General features: G+C 47.0%; 1 protein-coding gene across 12 annotated transcripts in view; it reads left to right on the top strand.

The window, feature by feature from the left end:
* mical2b (microtubule associated monooxygenase, calponin and LIM domain containing 2b) overlaps positions 1 to 15,028 on the top strand; it is a 262,965-nt gene that overhangs the window by 167,792 nt on the left and 80,145 nt on the right. For 10 of the 12 annotated variants that reach the window (XM_072272882.1, XM_072272883.1, XM_072272887.1 and 7 more), the window contains one exon: positions 2,002 to 4,828. In XM_072272882.1, coding sequence (XP_072128983.1) covers positions 2,002 to 2,382 — 381 coding nt within the window. In that variant the 3' untranslated portion in view covers positions 2,383 to 4,828. Of the gene's footprint in view, positions 1 to 2,001; positions 4,829 to 15,028 lie in introns of those variants that run through there. The other 2 variants (XM_072272888.1, XM_072272895.1) reach the window with 2 other exon arrangements.

Here is a 15,028-nt window from a genome sequence, read left to right as displayed (position 1 = left end):
AGCTCTAGAGGCTGTTGTGCATGAAAATCCCAGGAGATCAACAACAGTTTCTGAGATACTCAAACCACCCCCCCCCCCCCCCCCGGTCTGGCACCAATAATCATTCTACGGTCAAAGTCACTTCAATCACATTTCTTCCCCATTCTGATGTTTGGTCTGAACAACAACTGAACCTCTTGACCTTGTCTGCATGCTTTCATGAATTGAGTGGCTGCCACTTGAATGGATGATTAGATATTTGCATTAATGAGCATGTGGACTTAATAAAGTGGCCACTGAGTGTATTTACAATGTAAACAGCATTATAAAAAAATGGTTTAAAGTGTTTACAGTGCAGTGACAAGGGTAATCAATTGAGGGGGTGGGGGGGCTAACTAGAATGGTTGATCAGATTAACTGTCTGGAGGAAGAAACTTATAAGAAGGTGTGATTTTTGTTTTAATTGCCCTATAACACTTTCCAGGAAGAGGGAGGTTTTGGAAAAGGCTATTTGCATTGTGTAGTGTCTGCAATGATTCTTCATATTGCATAGACAAGTTAACATAAATTACAGATAATTTAAATAAAATTATTAAGACATTGGAGCAAATTAGTCCATTCAGCCCATCGATTCTCCTCCACTATTTGATCATGGCTGATCCATTTCCCTTTCATCCTCATCTCCTGCCTTCTCCCTGTAACCTTTCACACCCTGACTAATCAAGAATCTATCGACCTCCACTTTAAATGCACCCTGTGACCTCTACAGCCGTCCGTGACAATGAAATTTACAGATTCATACATTATTCATAATAAATTCTACATAATTTACACAGAAATAGTAATCCGAATCAATCAGGTTGATGAATCACAGTCATACTGCAGGTAGGATTATTGTTCTGCATTTGGGTTCAAGACTCTGATGGCAGTGTTGTTTAGCTTTGGGATTCACAGCACAACAATATATGAGCTAAAAATCCTTCTTTATCATAAGGAAGTATGGAAAATATGGATAATTCATTCCAAGCCTAGGTCATCTCATGGAAAGTGATGGCTGGGTTAAGGGTTGGGTAGGGGTGGGCAAGTTCATTAACCAAAGCTAAAGCTGACCAGTTATGGTAGAGAGAGAGAGATATTGTAAAGTTACCAATGTTATAAACTCTGACTGCCTGTATGATTTATGATACTGTCACTGTCAGTTCCGTGATGAAGAGTGTACAACTGTTGTCACATGCTGGGACAGTACAACCGCACTGACTGTCACTGTCAGTAATTTCCGTGATGAAGAGTGTACGACTGTTGTCATGCGCTGGGAGAGTACAACTGCACTGACTATCACTGTCAGTAAGTTCTGTGATGAAGAGTGTACGATTGTTGTCACACACTGGGAGAGTACAATATCACCTACAATGTCACAAGTGTTGTCACACATCTCTATATCCTGTAGAGGTTTATTCATGAACAAAAGAACATGCAAAAATCAAGAGTTCCCAAAACTATTCACAATTTCAAATTAAAATACGATTACTTTATCCACAAAATATTCAAGGCTTGCGCAGGCCACTGTTCCCAGAATTTCCCCACTGTCCCAGTATTTGGCTTGGGCAAAGCTCTCGATTACCCACTGCCTGGACACCTGAATGGCCATCTTGGGCAGGAGTATGTCACACATTGACAGTGTAAAGCTGTTGTCACACAGTGTACAGGTTTTGTCATGTTGACACAGTATATAGGTAATGTATACACAGTATACGTTGTCAGTCTTTAAGCATACACATTGACAGTGTAAACTGTTGTCACAGTGTGTAGAAGTTGTGTCACGTTGACATGGTATACAGGGAAGGTAAACACAGTATACATTGACAGTGTTTAAGTGTCACACACTGGTGCAGTGTACAAGCAATATGGCACACTGGCGCAGTGTTACAGGCGGTGTTGCGCGGCAGTGAGGCGTTAAGGTGTTGTCACATCTGTGTGTGCGGTTACACTGCACTCACCTGTCACCTTTGCTTTATTTCCCAGGGTGAAGCCGTGCCTTTAGCTAATCCGGAGGGTGAGGCGTCAGAGAGCCTCTGCACTACCAGCATTGCTGCCATCACACCCCCAGGTACCGTGAGCTCGCTGTCTCGGAGAATCCTCGGCTGGCCTCTGCGGGTCTCCGGGCTGCTGTTAGGTGCGCCCAGGCGCCTGTCTAACTGGATGCAGGGCATTCTGCATGCCGCCCGCTCCCACTTGCAGGACAACGCCTACAACTATGGCTACCTGTACGAGCTGCTGAGTTTGACTGTTCCTCTGCTCTCAGTTCAGCTGGAGATCCTGCTACATATGTGCCAGGAAGGAGGCGCGTCCCCCGAGCATCTGATCGAATGGGTTTACAATGCCCTTGGGTATAAAATGCACTGATGTGCCTGCAGTTAGTGGCAGAGGCATCACAGCGTGCCATGTGGCAAACGGCAATCAAACTGAAAGCTATTTATTTAAAATTTAAAAACAGATCACTATTTTGGACAATTGATAACAGCCAATCAGGTACAGAGAAAGGTTTATGCAATATGGTTTACAACCAGGGCAGTGATGTTTGTGATAACCATGTTACCAAAAAATAACTTCTTTTAAACAAATCTAAATTTATAAAGTTATGCTTTAAACTGTTTACATTTTTATACAGGGGTTATTTTTAGAAAAAGCAGGGAAAGTTGAGATTTTTTTTTTGTTTGAACCATGGCACGAGATGTAGATTCCGAAAATGGGGATGAATCCAAGCATCCTCACTGCTCGTTAGCTCAGCCCAGCAGAAAGGACGGACACTGGCTGGCGTTCCTGTGGCAATTATTGCCGGTTACGAGGGAAGAGAGTCTGCCGTAGCCGGCTGCAGTTGGAGTGATTTGTCGGCCCAGGCAGCAGAGAAACTGTCTGCTATTGTTGTTCACTGATTTACACTGCAGGCTTCCGGCCTACACAGGCATGGCTAGATTAGAGCCTCTGCTGCCCCCCTAATCCCTGACAGTGTCACAGATGCTGGGTTTTAGCTCCGTTTACAGTGGGAGATGGAACTCCTTGTGATTAGAGAGCTCCACAATATTGCTAAGCAGCCAGACTGTGTGAATGATTTTAATATTATTTGTAGCTTTCTTTAAAGTGAATGTCATGATGTCCCCTTGCACCCGAGGCCGGGGATGTTTTTTTACTGACTGTGCAATTGTTTTAAATGAGTTACTGCAAGTTATTTTATGCAGAGTCTTCTGTTAGGAAACTTGATCCATATTTCAGTTTGCGCTGGTGTTTCTGTGTCGAGAGCTCTGTCAGCCAGCAGCCCTGACTTGATCCTGCTGCACTGTGAGGCTGGGAGAGTTCCTCCTGCTGTGGTTGTGGAGGCAGAGGGATGTTGATGCCCTGTGGTATTCCCAAGCGGATCGAGCAATATCTCGATCTTGGCAAAAGATCTGGAGTGTTGCACTGACTGGAGTCGCTGTAGCCCCGTGTTTAAAAGAACTGTAATCATAAGACAAGTGGTGCTCTGTTAACAGTGCTCCTCCTGTTTTTCATGACATTGCATTTAATTTGGTAATCTCACTTTCCCCTCTCCTACTCTGCCTTCTCCCACTGCCTGCAGTCTGCTTGCTGTCCTTCCCGCTGCTGTGGCAGTCTGCCTCTGTTGTCGCGCGCTTTGGTTGTGCCCGTGAACTCTGCATGTTGAGCGATGCGACCCTCGTCTCTGCACTCTAACCTGCTCCATACTGACTGTGGCCTTAACCAACAAGCACCAAATAATAGTTACTAGAATGATTTATTTTCCAATAAACTGCCAATTTACACTGTTTACTAGTGCACGAGCCAGTGACCACCTCCATGAATGGAGCTAAACCCATCCTTTTCAGATATTCTTCCAAAAGCTTAAAACATCACACAAAGCTGAGTGTCCCCATCTTTGGTGAATCATGACATATTAGCGAGATGCAAGACCTGTGAGTTTTATTTCTGCAGTTCTATTCTTTAAATTCACTAAAACCGAAGAAAATTTCCTTCTATATATTAAAAATGTTAAAAAATATATAAATTGTTAGACAATCTGAACCTGTAAAAAAAAAAATAAATGTTTGACCTTCTATGTCAGATAGATTTCTCTGGATGTCTCCATAAATGTAACTCAGAGAGGAAGGAGATGGAATCGCTCTGTGTGACAGTTTTATGTGAAATTCCTCTTTCTATCTGTATGGACAATGTTGAGTCCCTTTCCAGTGTCACAGGAGGAGGAATTTCAGGCCCTGTCCGTTTCCCAGTGTGTTTCCCCAGACTTACTTTCCTCCAAGCAGATCAAAGTGAGAACTCTGGTGTAACTCCTCTCTGCGTAAGATTTCTGGAGCAAACCACAGGCGTGCGTTTGATTGTTTTAGTGGATTTAATCAGGAGGTTTAACAGCTGTAGGGCTGTGTACTAACAGGAATGAGAGACTTGCATCATCTGCTAGCCAATGAATGGGGCAAATCAACCCAATTATGCATGAACGACGAGTGCACTTTGTGATCTATAAATCAAACCCGCTCACACTCCGCCAGCACACTCTATACTCTCCTGTATCTTCTATTACAGAGTCCACTTATCTTTAAAGGATGAAAACCAAAGGATATTTGAATCCCAACCCATCTGACAAAGGTTTAACAGAAGGGTTCCTATTTCATTAGCAGAATATAAATAAGGAAAGTGTTTAAGAAGCCTCTTTCCCAGAAATGTGTACTATTTTCCAAATTCTCACAAAGTGCTGTATCGTGCACATGATTGTATATGTCATTATTTATGATTCCTAAATCTGTAAGCAAAGATTAAATTAAAGTAGACGCTTTGTAAAGTACTTGCTGGTTCTTTATCTTTCTTTTCCTGAAGGCGGTCTCCCGCGAATTTCTCTCCCAAAGCTGTGAGTGAGCTCCTGATTGGAAACCCACTGTACGCCTGGTGCCTTCTGGAGATTTGGGGCAATCCTTGCTGTTCCTCAATGTAACCCCTTGGGGAAGATTTTGCTGAGTTTCTGTTGTGACTTGATATTTGATGAAATGGTAAAGGGAGGTCCCAGCTGAGCCCCGATGAAGGTTCTTGACCCAAAATGTCGACTGTTTTTCTCCCACCGTGGATGCTGCATGACCTGCTGAGTGTGTGTGTTACTCGAGCTTGTTCATCAAAGAGAGAAGAGAGAATTCCCAGTGGTACAATGGAGACCTGTGTGATTTCAGAAATGCGCTCAGGCAATATCCTGAAGGATCTTTTCCACACCATTTCCAAAAGGCCTCAGACGTCCACACATCCACACGATTACAACATTTTAGAGAAGTTTGGATAGGTACATGGATGGTAGGGATATGGAGGGCTGGGATCCCGGTGCAGGTCAGTGGGAGTGGGCAGTTTAAATGGTTCAGCATGGACGAGATGGGCTGAAGGAGCTGTTTCTGTGCTACTCTTTTCAATGACCCTATGACTCTTAAGGACACAGACTTTCAAGTTTACTTGTTTGTTTTATTTTATTTGGAGATAACAGCCTGGAACAGGCCCTTCCGGGGCCAACGAGCTGCCCTGCCCAGAAATTCACCGATCTAACCCGAGCCTAATTACAGAACAATTCACAATGACCAACTTATTTGTACATCTTGGGACTGTGGAAAAAAAGTAACAACTTTCTTACAGAGAACGCTGGAATTGAACTTTGAAGCCGTGTGCTGTAACAGCGTTGCACTAACTGCTACGATACCATGACTATCCGCCCACAGTTGGGCAAGAGTTAAAGTACACAGTTGTTCAGGTGTGGTCTCGCCAACATCTCACGCAGATTTTCTTGCTTCCAGAGTGGATTCCCCTGTGTTTCCACACAGATCTAACTGGAAGTAATTGCCTTGAATGTTTTTGCAGGAGCAGACTTGATGGGCCGAATGGACCAATTCTGCTCCAATGTCTATGATCTTGTGCAACTGCCTTAGAGAGATGGTGAGATGGAGAGTTTAAAGCTCCCTCAGTACTGCCCGTCCCACAGCGACCCTCCCTCAGTATCACCCCTCCCACAGTGACCCTCTCTCAGTACCACCCCTCCCACAGCGATCCTCCCTCAGTATCACCTCTCCCACAGTGACCATCCCTCAGTACCACCCCCCCACAGTGTGACCGTCCCTCAGTACCACCCCCTCCCACAGTGTGACCTTCCCTCAGTACCACCCCTCCCACAGCGTGACCCTCTCTCAGTACCACCCCTCCCACAGTGTGACCATCCCTCTGTACCACCCTTCCCACAGTGTGACTTTCCCTCAGTATCACCCCTGCCCACAGTGTGACCCTCCTTCAGTACCACCCCTCCCACAGTGTGACCCTCCCTCAGTACCACCCCTCCCACAGTGTGATCCTCCCTCAGTACCACCCCTCCCACAGTGTGACCCTCCCTCAGTACCACCCCTGCCCACAGTGTGACCCTCCCGCAGTACCACCCCTCCACAGTGTGACCCTCCCTCAGTACCACCCCTCCCACAGTGTGACCCTCCCTCAGTACCCCCCCACAGTGTGACCCTCCCTCAGTACCACTCCCTCCCACAGTGTGACCCTCCCTCAGTACCACCCCTCCCACAGTGTGACCCTCCCTCAGTACCACCCCTCCCACAGTGTGATCCTCCCTCAGTACCACTCCCTCCCACAGTGTGACCCTCCCTCAGTACCGCCTCTCCCACAGTGTGACTCTCCCTCAGTACCCGCCCCTCCCACAGTGTGACCCTCCCTCAGTACCACCCCTCCCACAGTGTGACCCTCCCTCAGTACCACTCCCTCCCACAGTGTGACCCTCCCTCAGTACCACCCCTCCCACAGTGTGACCCTCCCTCAGTACCACCCCTCCCACAGTGTGACCCTCCCTCAGTACCACCCCTCCCACAGTGTGACCCTCCCTCAGTACCACTCCCTCCCACAGTGTGACCCTCCCTCAGTACCACCCCTCCCACAGTGTGACCCTCCCTCAGTACCACTCCCTCCCACAGTGTGACCCTCCCTCAGTACCACCCCTCCTACAGTGTGACCCTCCCTCAGTACCACCCCTCCCACAGTGTGATCCTCCCTCAGTACCACTCCCTCCCACAGTGTGACCCTCCCTCAGTACCACCCCGCCCACAGTGTGACTCACCCTCAGTACCGCCTCTCCCACAGTGTGACTCTCCCTCAGTACCGCCCCTCCCACAGTGTGACCCTCCCTCAGTACCGCCCCTCCCACAATGTGACCCTCCCTCAGTACCGCCCCTCCCACAGTGTGACCCTCCCTCAGTACCGCCCCTCCCACAGTGTGACCCTCCCTCAGTACCACCCCTGCCCACAGTGTGACCCTCCTGCAGTACCAACCCCTCCACAGTGTGACCCTCCCTCAGTACCACTCCCTCCCACAGTGTGACCCTCCCTCAGTACCACCCTTCCCACAGTGTGACCCTCCCTCAGTACCACTCCCTCCCACAGTGTGACCCTCCCTCAGTACCACCCCTCCCACAGTGTGACCCTCCCTCAGTACCACCCCTCCCACAGTGTGATCCTCCCTCAGTACCACTCCCTCCCACAGTGTGACCCTCCCTCAGTACCACCCCTCCCACAGTGTGACTCACCCTCAGTACCGCCTCTCCCACAGTGTGACTCTCCCTCAGTACCGCCCCTCCCACAGTGTGACCCTCCCTCAGTACCACCCCTGCCCACAGTGTGACCCTCCCGCAGTACCACCCCTCCACAGTGTGACCCTCCCTCAGTACCACCCCTCCCACAGTGTGACCCTCCCTCAGTACCACCCCTCCCACAGTGTGACCCTCCCTCAGTACCACCCCTCCCACAGTGTGACCCTCCCTCAGTACCACTTCTCCCACAGATATGCATTTGAGGTGCATTCCTGTCCATCCGTCCTTACTGTGTGCTGCTGATGTCTGTCTCTGGGTCAGATTGTGATGTCAGCTGCCAAGTGGCTGCTTGCTGAGAGCAAGGAGCTAAAAAGAATTTAATTTAATGGAACGTACTACTTCCGCAGTATGCCCCCGTTGCCTCGGTGATGGACATCTCCATCAATATGAGGTGTTCCCTCTTTCACCCGGAGGAGGTCTGGGTGAGGAATGAGCTGCCAGAGAGAACGGTGGAGGCAGGTACATTAACAAAACTTAAGGTGTAATTGAGCAGCTAAATGGATAAGAGAAGTTTAGAGGGATATAAAGGACCATAAGGCACAGGAGCAGAATTAGGACATTTGGCCCATCGAGTCTGCTGCATCATTACATCATGACTGATTTATCCCTTGCAACCCATTCTCCTGCCTTCTCCCCGTATCCTTTGATGCCCCGACTAGCCAAGAACCTGTCGACCTCTGCTGTAAATATACCTAATGACTTTGCCTCCACGGCCATCTGTGGCAATAAATTCCACAGATTCGCCACCCTCTGGCTAAAGAAATTCCTCCTCATCCCTGTTCTAAATGGATATCCTTCTGTTCTGGAGCTGGACTCACCCACAATAGGAAACATCCTCTCCTTGTCCACTCTATCTAGGTCTTCCAATATTTGATGAAGTTTCAATGAAATACCCTCCCTCGTTTTTTCTAATCTCTAGTGAGTACAAGTCCAGAGGCATCAAATTCTCCTCCGACATTAACACTTTCTAGGATCATTCTTGTGAAATTCCTCTGTACCCTCTCCTCTGCCAGCACATCCTTTCTTAGATATGGGGCCCAGAAATGCTCACAATACTCCAAGTGCATATTGGGCCAAACCTGGGCAACTGAGACTAGTTTAGAAGGGAATGGTCGTCAGCCTGAATCATTTGGGCAGAATGTCATGTTTCTGGGCTGGAGGGCTCTAGGACCAAGTCACAACTGAACCTCAACTCTCTTCCTCCCGGCTCACACTTGTGATCCACCAGAACTGGCCCTGCTCACTCATGTCTTCTAACAACAGTGAGTAGATGGACCTGTTGTTATTAATCTGCCTCTTGCCTCCCATTCCAGGTGGCCTCGGTGCTGGGAACTCAAACTGTATAAAACCCTTGGCAGCTCGGGGTGGACAACTTTCCTGGTTCCGGCATCTCAAGTTCTTGCTTCCTATTTTTCAAGGAGAGGGTCCTTCTCTTCTGGAATCTTTCATCTTGGAATGGGAATTGGTTTATTATTGTCCCATGTACAGAGATATAGTGAAAAGCTTATCTTGCATTCTGCTCATACCGATCAGATCATTGCACAGTGCATTGAGGTAGAACAAGATAAAATGATAACAGAATGCAGAATGAAGTGTAACACTTACAGAGAAAGTGGTTGAAACAGGTATATACATAGAATATAGAATAGTACAGCACAGTACAGGCCCTTCGGCCCACATTGTTGTGCCGACTCTCAAACCCTGCCTCCCATATAACCCCCCACCTTAAATTCTTCCAAATACCTCCATATATCATCAACATTTATAGATATTTGGACAGATACATGGATAAGGTAAGTTTAGAAGCACATGGACTAATTTTACAACCTACAGACTCACTTTCACGAACTCTTAACAACACATTTTCTCAGTAATATCTTTTATTTGCAAACTTGTCTTTTTCACATTAGTTGTTTGTCAGTCTTTGTTTATGTGTAGTCTTCAGACATTGAGACCATAAAACATAGGAGCAGAACTCAGCGTACATTTCCCGACACTATATTCCATCTGGCACTTCCTTGCCTGTTCTCCTGTCAAAGTCTCTCTGCAGACTCCCTGCTTTCTCCTCACTACCTGTCCCTCCTCTGTATCATCCACAGACTTTGCAACAGAGCCACCAATTACATCCAAATAACTGACATTCACCGTAAAAAGAATTGATCCCAACACAGACCCCTGTGGAACACCGCTAGTCACTGGCAGCCGGTCGGGAAAAGGCTCCCTTTATTCCCGCTCTTTTCCTCCTGCCAGTCAACAAAGACTGACAAACAACTAATGTGGAAAAGACAAGTTTGCAAATAAAAGGTATTATTGAGAACATGTGTTGTTAAGAGTTCGTGAAAGTGAGTTATCCATGCTAGACAACAGGAATTCTGCAGATGCTGGAAATTCAAGCAACACACATCAAAGTTGCTGGTGAACGCAGCAGGCCAGGCAGCATCTCTAGGAAGAGGTACAGTCGACGTTTCAGGCAAAGACCGTTCGTCAGGACTAACTGAAGGAAGAGTTAGTGAGAGATTTGAAAGTGGGGGGTGGGGGTGAGATCCAAAATGATAGGAGAAGACAGGAGGGGGAGGGATGGAGCCAAGAGCTGGACAGGTGATAGGCAAAAGGGATATGAGAGGATCATGGGACAGGAGGTCCGGGGAGAAAGACAGGTGGGGGGGAACCAGAGGATGGGCAAGGGGTATAGTCAGAGGGACAGAGGGAGAAAAAGGAGAGAGAGAGAGAAAGAATGTGTGTATAAAAATAAATAACGGATGGAGTACGAGGGGGAGGTGGGGCATTAGCGGAAGTTAGAGAAGTCAATGTTCATGCCATCAGGTTGGAGGCTACCCAGCAGGATCTCCCAGTGGCGACACATTTTAATTCCACATCCCATTCCCATTCTGATATGTCTATCCACGGCCTCCTCTACTGTAAAGATGAAGCTACACTCAGGTTGAAGGAACAACACCTTATATTCCATCTGGGTAGCCTCCAACCTGATGGCATGAACATCGACTTCTCTAACTTCCGCTAATGCCCCACCTCCCCCTCGTATCCCATCTGTTATTTATTTTTATACACACATTCTTTCTCTCTCTCTGTCCCTCTGACTATACCCCTTGCCCATCCTCCGGGTTCCCCCCCTCCCCCTTTTCTTTCTCCCTGGGCCTCCTGTCCCATGATCCTCTCGTATCCCTTTTGCCAATCACCTGTCCAGCTCTTGGCTCCATCCCTCCCCCTCCTGTCTTCTCCTATCATTTGGGATTTCCCCCTCCCCCTCCAACTTTCGAATCCCTTACTCACTCTTCCTTCAGTTAGTCCTGACGAAGGGTCTCGGCCTGAAGCGTCGACTGCACCTCTTCCTGGAGATGCTGCCTGGCCTGCTGCGTTCACCAGCAACTTTGATGTGTATCCATGCCAGAGTCTTTTCTGTAATACCATGGGCTCTTAATTTGTTTAGTAGCCTTGTGTGTGGCAACTTGTCAAAAGCTTTCTGAAAATCCAAGTACCAAACATCCATTGATTCTCCTTTGTCTGTCCTGCCTGCTATTTAGCTATAAGATCATAAGACATAGGAGCAGAATAAAGCCATCTAGCCTATTGCGTCTGCTCCGCCATTTCATCATGGCTAATCTATTTTCCTCTCATCCCCAATCTCCTGCCTTTTCCTCATATCCCTTCATGCCCTGACTAATCAATAATCTATCAACCTCTGCCTTAAATACACCTAATATCTTGGCCTCCACAGCCTCCTGTGGAAATGGATTCCACAGATTCACCACTCTCTGGCTAAAGAAATTCCTCCTCATCTCCATTCTAAAGATACCCCTCTATTCTGAGCCTGTGTCCTCTGGACTTTGGCTCTACCAACATAGGAAATATTCTCTCTACATCCACTCTGTCAAGGCTTTTTGATAGGTTTCAATGAGGTCACCCCCTCATTCTTCTGAATTCCAATGAGTACAGGCCCAGGGACATCAAACACTCCTCATGTGGCAAGCTTTCAATCCTGGAATCAATTTTGTAGCTTTGAACTCCCTCCAACGTTAGCACATCCTTTCCTAGGTAAGGGGCCCAAAACTGCTCACAATACTCTAGGTCCTCAGCTCTGCTTTATAAAGCCTCAATATTACCATGGTGCTAGAACCTTTGTGCCCTCCTTTAGAAATATTTCAGTTTCTGCATAAATACGACCTAAAATGTGATCAGATCTTCACATAAATTCTAAAACTAGATAAAGAGAACCTAATTTTAGATTAGATTAGAGTCAACTTTATTGTCATTGTGCCGAGTACAGATACAAAGCCAATGAAATGCAATTAGCACCTGACCAGAAATGCAAAGAATAGTGTTATTTACAAAATAACTGTGAGTGAAAAGTAAGTGCTACAGCACACAAATATAAAAGTACTGAGACAGTACAATACGGATGCAATACTGCTTAGCGCTGTAATGTGAGATTCAGCAGGGTCACAGCCTCAGGGAAGAAGCTCTTCCTGTGCCTGCTGGTCCAGGAGCGGAGGCTCCTGTAGCGCCTACCCGATGGGAGGAGAGTAAAAAGTCCATGGTTAGGGTGACATGCATCCTTGATAATGCTTTTCGCCCTGCCCAGGTGGCGTTATGGTATATGTTCTCAATGGTGGGCAATTGGGTACTGATAATCCGCTGGGCAGTTTTCACCACCCGCTGGAGTGCTTTGCGGTCCGATACGGGACAATTGCCATACCACACTGAGATGCTGTTGGTGAGTATGCTCTCAGTGGTACAGCGGTAGAAGTCATCAGTATCCTGGGACAGAGGTGAGCTTTCTTGATGCTCCGCAGGAAATAAAGGCGCTGTTGCACCTTTTTGATCAGGATGGAGGAGTTCAGGGACCAGGTGAGATCCTCAGAAATGTGGACAGCAAGGAATTTGAAGCTTGATACACGCTCCACTACAACTTCGTTGATGTACATGGGGACATGAGTGTGGCTCCTAGCATGCCTGAAATCCACAATAATCTCCTTGGTCTTCTGGGTGTTAATATCCTAATAATTTTTGCTCTATTATATAGCCTCTCTTTGTCTTTTATGTTGGGTTTGACTTCTCTTCTCAGCCATGGTTGTGTCATCCTGCCTTTGAAATACATCCTCTTCTTTGGGATTTATCTATCCTGCACCCTTTGAATTTCCCTCAGAAACTCCAGCCATTGCTGTTCTGCCATCGTCCCTGCTAGTGTCCCCTTCCAATCAATTCTGGCTCCTCTGTCATGCCTCTGTAGTTCCCTTTACTCCACTGTAATACTGATACATTCATTTCATAGTTTTTCCTAAATTCTATTGTATTTCTATTTTTATATATTTTAAAAATTATATTAGGCATCCGTTAGTCTCATGACACCATGGATTTGCGCCTTGGAAGGCTTCCAGGGCGCAGGCCTGGGCAAGGTTGTATGGAAGACCAGCAGTTGCCCATACTGCAAGTCTCCCCTCCCCACACCACCGATGTTGTCCAAGGGAAGGGCATTAGGACCCATACAGCTTGGCACTGGTGTCATCGCAGAGCAATGTGTGGTTAAGTGCCTTGCTCAAGGACACACACGTTTCCTCAGCCAAGGCTTGAACTAGCGACCTTCAAATCACTAGACGAACGCCTTAAACACTTGGCCATGCGCCAACACTAAATATATAATATTCTTTTGTACATTGATTGTCAGTCTTTGTAGTGTTTCATTGATTCTATTGTATTTCTTTGTTCTACTATGAATGCCCGCAAGAAAATGGATCTTAGGGTAGTATATGGTGACATTTATAGTACATACTTCAATAGTAAATTTATCTTGAACTTTGAACCTTTGAAAAGTGCGGTTCAGGTAAACAATAGGGTGCAAGATCTCAGTGAGGTGTAGAGTACACATTATTGTACTAGGGAACTATTCAAGAGTCTGATAACAGTGGGGCAGAAGCTGTTCTTGAGCCTGATGGTATGCAATTTCAGACATTTGTATCTGTGGGAAGGAAGGGTTAGATTGAGCTTGGAGTAACAATGTAGGCCGAAGGGCCTGTACTGTGCTGAAATGTTTTATGTTCTATTCCAGATACTGGAAATCCCGAGCAACACACACAATCATAACAGCTTCTTAGATCTCCCTTGCAGGGGTTCCCAATGCGGGGGCCACAGACCCCTGGTTAATGGTTGTCCATGGCATAAGAAAGGTTGGGGAACCCCTGTTCTAAACCTGTGATTGATTTTGGACCAGGTTAAAGGGTAGGCATAACAACTGTGCTGTAATGTTCTGTATTCTATGTTCAGCCCAATGGGAGGGGAGAGAATTCCTTTCCTGTTCCCCAGACATTGTCTCTACTTCTCCCTCAGGACCTGTGTCCTCCCCATCAGCACTTTGTCAGAGGTGCACCCATGGGGTCGGATATCCGTCACCCAGTGTGGTATGGCACTGGGGCACGTAGTTCTCCTGCCTCACAGTGCACCGTTCAATCTCAGCCTCTTCAACTGCTCTTGGAATTTAACCTTAAGACTTAAAGATAAACAAGCAGAATTAGGCATTTAGCCTATTGAGTCTTCTCCTCCATACAAACATCATCATCATTACATGCTGTGTTGTATGACATGGGTGATCACGGTCTTTTCATCACCATGATTGCTTTCGGCAAATTTTTCTACAGCAGTGGTTTGCTATTGCCACCTTCTGACCAGTGTCTTTGGAAGACAGGTGACCCCAGCCATTATCAATACTCTTCAGAGATTGTCTGCCTGGTGTCAGCGGTCACATAACCGGGACTTGTGATGTGCACCAGCTGCTCATACGACCATCCACCACCTGCTGCCATGGCTTCACTTGACCCTGATCGGGGGCTAAGCAGGTGCCACACCTTGCCCAAGGGTGATTGCAGGCTAGCAGAGGGAAGGAGTGCCTTACACCTCCTTTGGCAGAGATGTATCTCCACCCTGTCACCCTCATTCAAACATGGCTGATTTTATTTTCAAACACATTATCCCACCTTTCCCCATAACCTTGGGCACCCTTACCTTCCACTCTAACTCCTCCCAGCTTCTATACTTCATCCCTTCCTCCCCCAGCCACTCACCTTCCCCCTCACATGGTCTCACCTATCATCTGCCAGTTTATGCTCCATCCCCTCCCCCCACCTTCTTATTCTGGTTTCTTCCCCATTCCTGATGAAGGGTCTCAGCCCAAAATGTCGACTGTTTATTCCTCTCCATAGAAGCTGCTTGACCTCCCGAGTCCTTCCAGCAGCTTATTGCCAAGAACTTACCAGTCTCCGTCTTAGATACACACTGACTTAGCCTCTATTGGCAATGAATTCTGCAGATTAACCACCGTCTGGCTAAAGAAATTCCTCCTCACCTTACGTCCAAAGGGAGTTCTA

The sequence above is a fragment of the Mobula birostris genome, chromosome 11 (genome assembly GCF_030028105.1).
Source record: "Mobula birostris isolate sMobBir1 chromosome 11, sMobBir1.hap1, whole genome shotgun sequence".
Classification (NCBI taxonomy): Eukaryota; Metazoa; Chordata; class Chondrichthyes; order Myliobatiformes; family Myliobatidae; genus Mobula; species Mobula birostris.
Note: the sequence above shows the minus strand (reverse complement) of the source record. Positions and strands in the feature narration are given on the sequence as shown.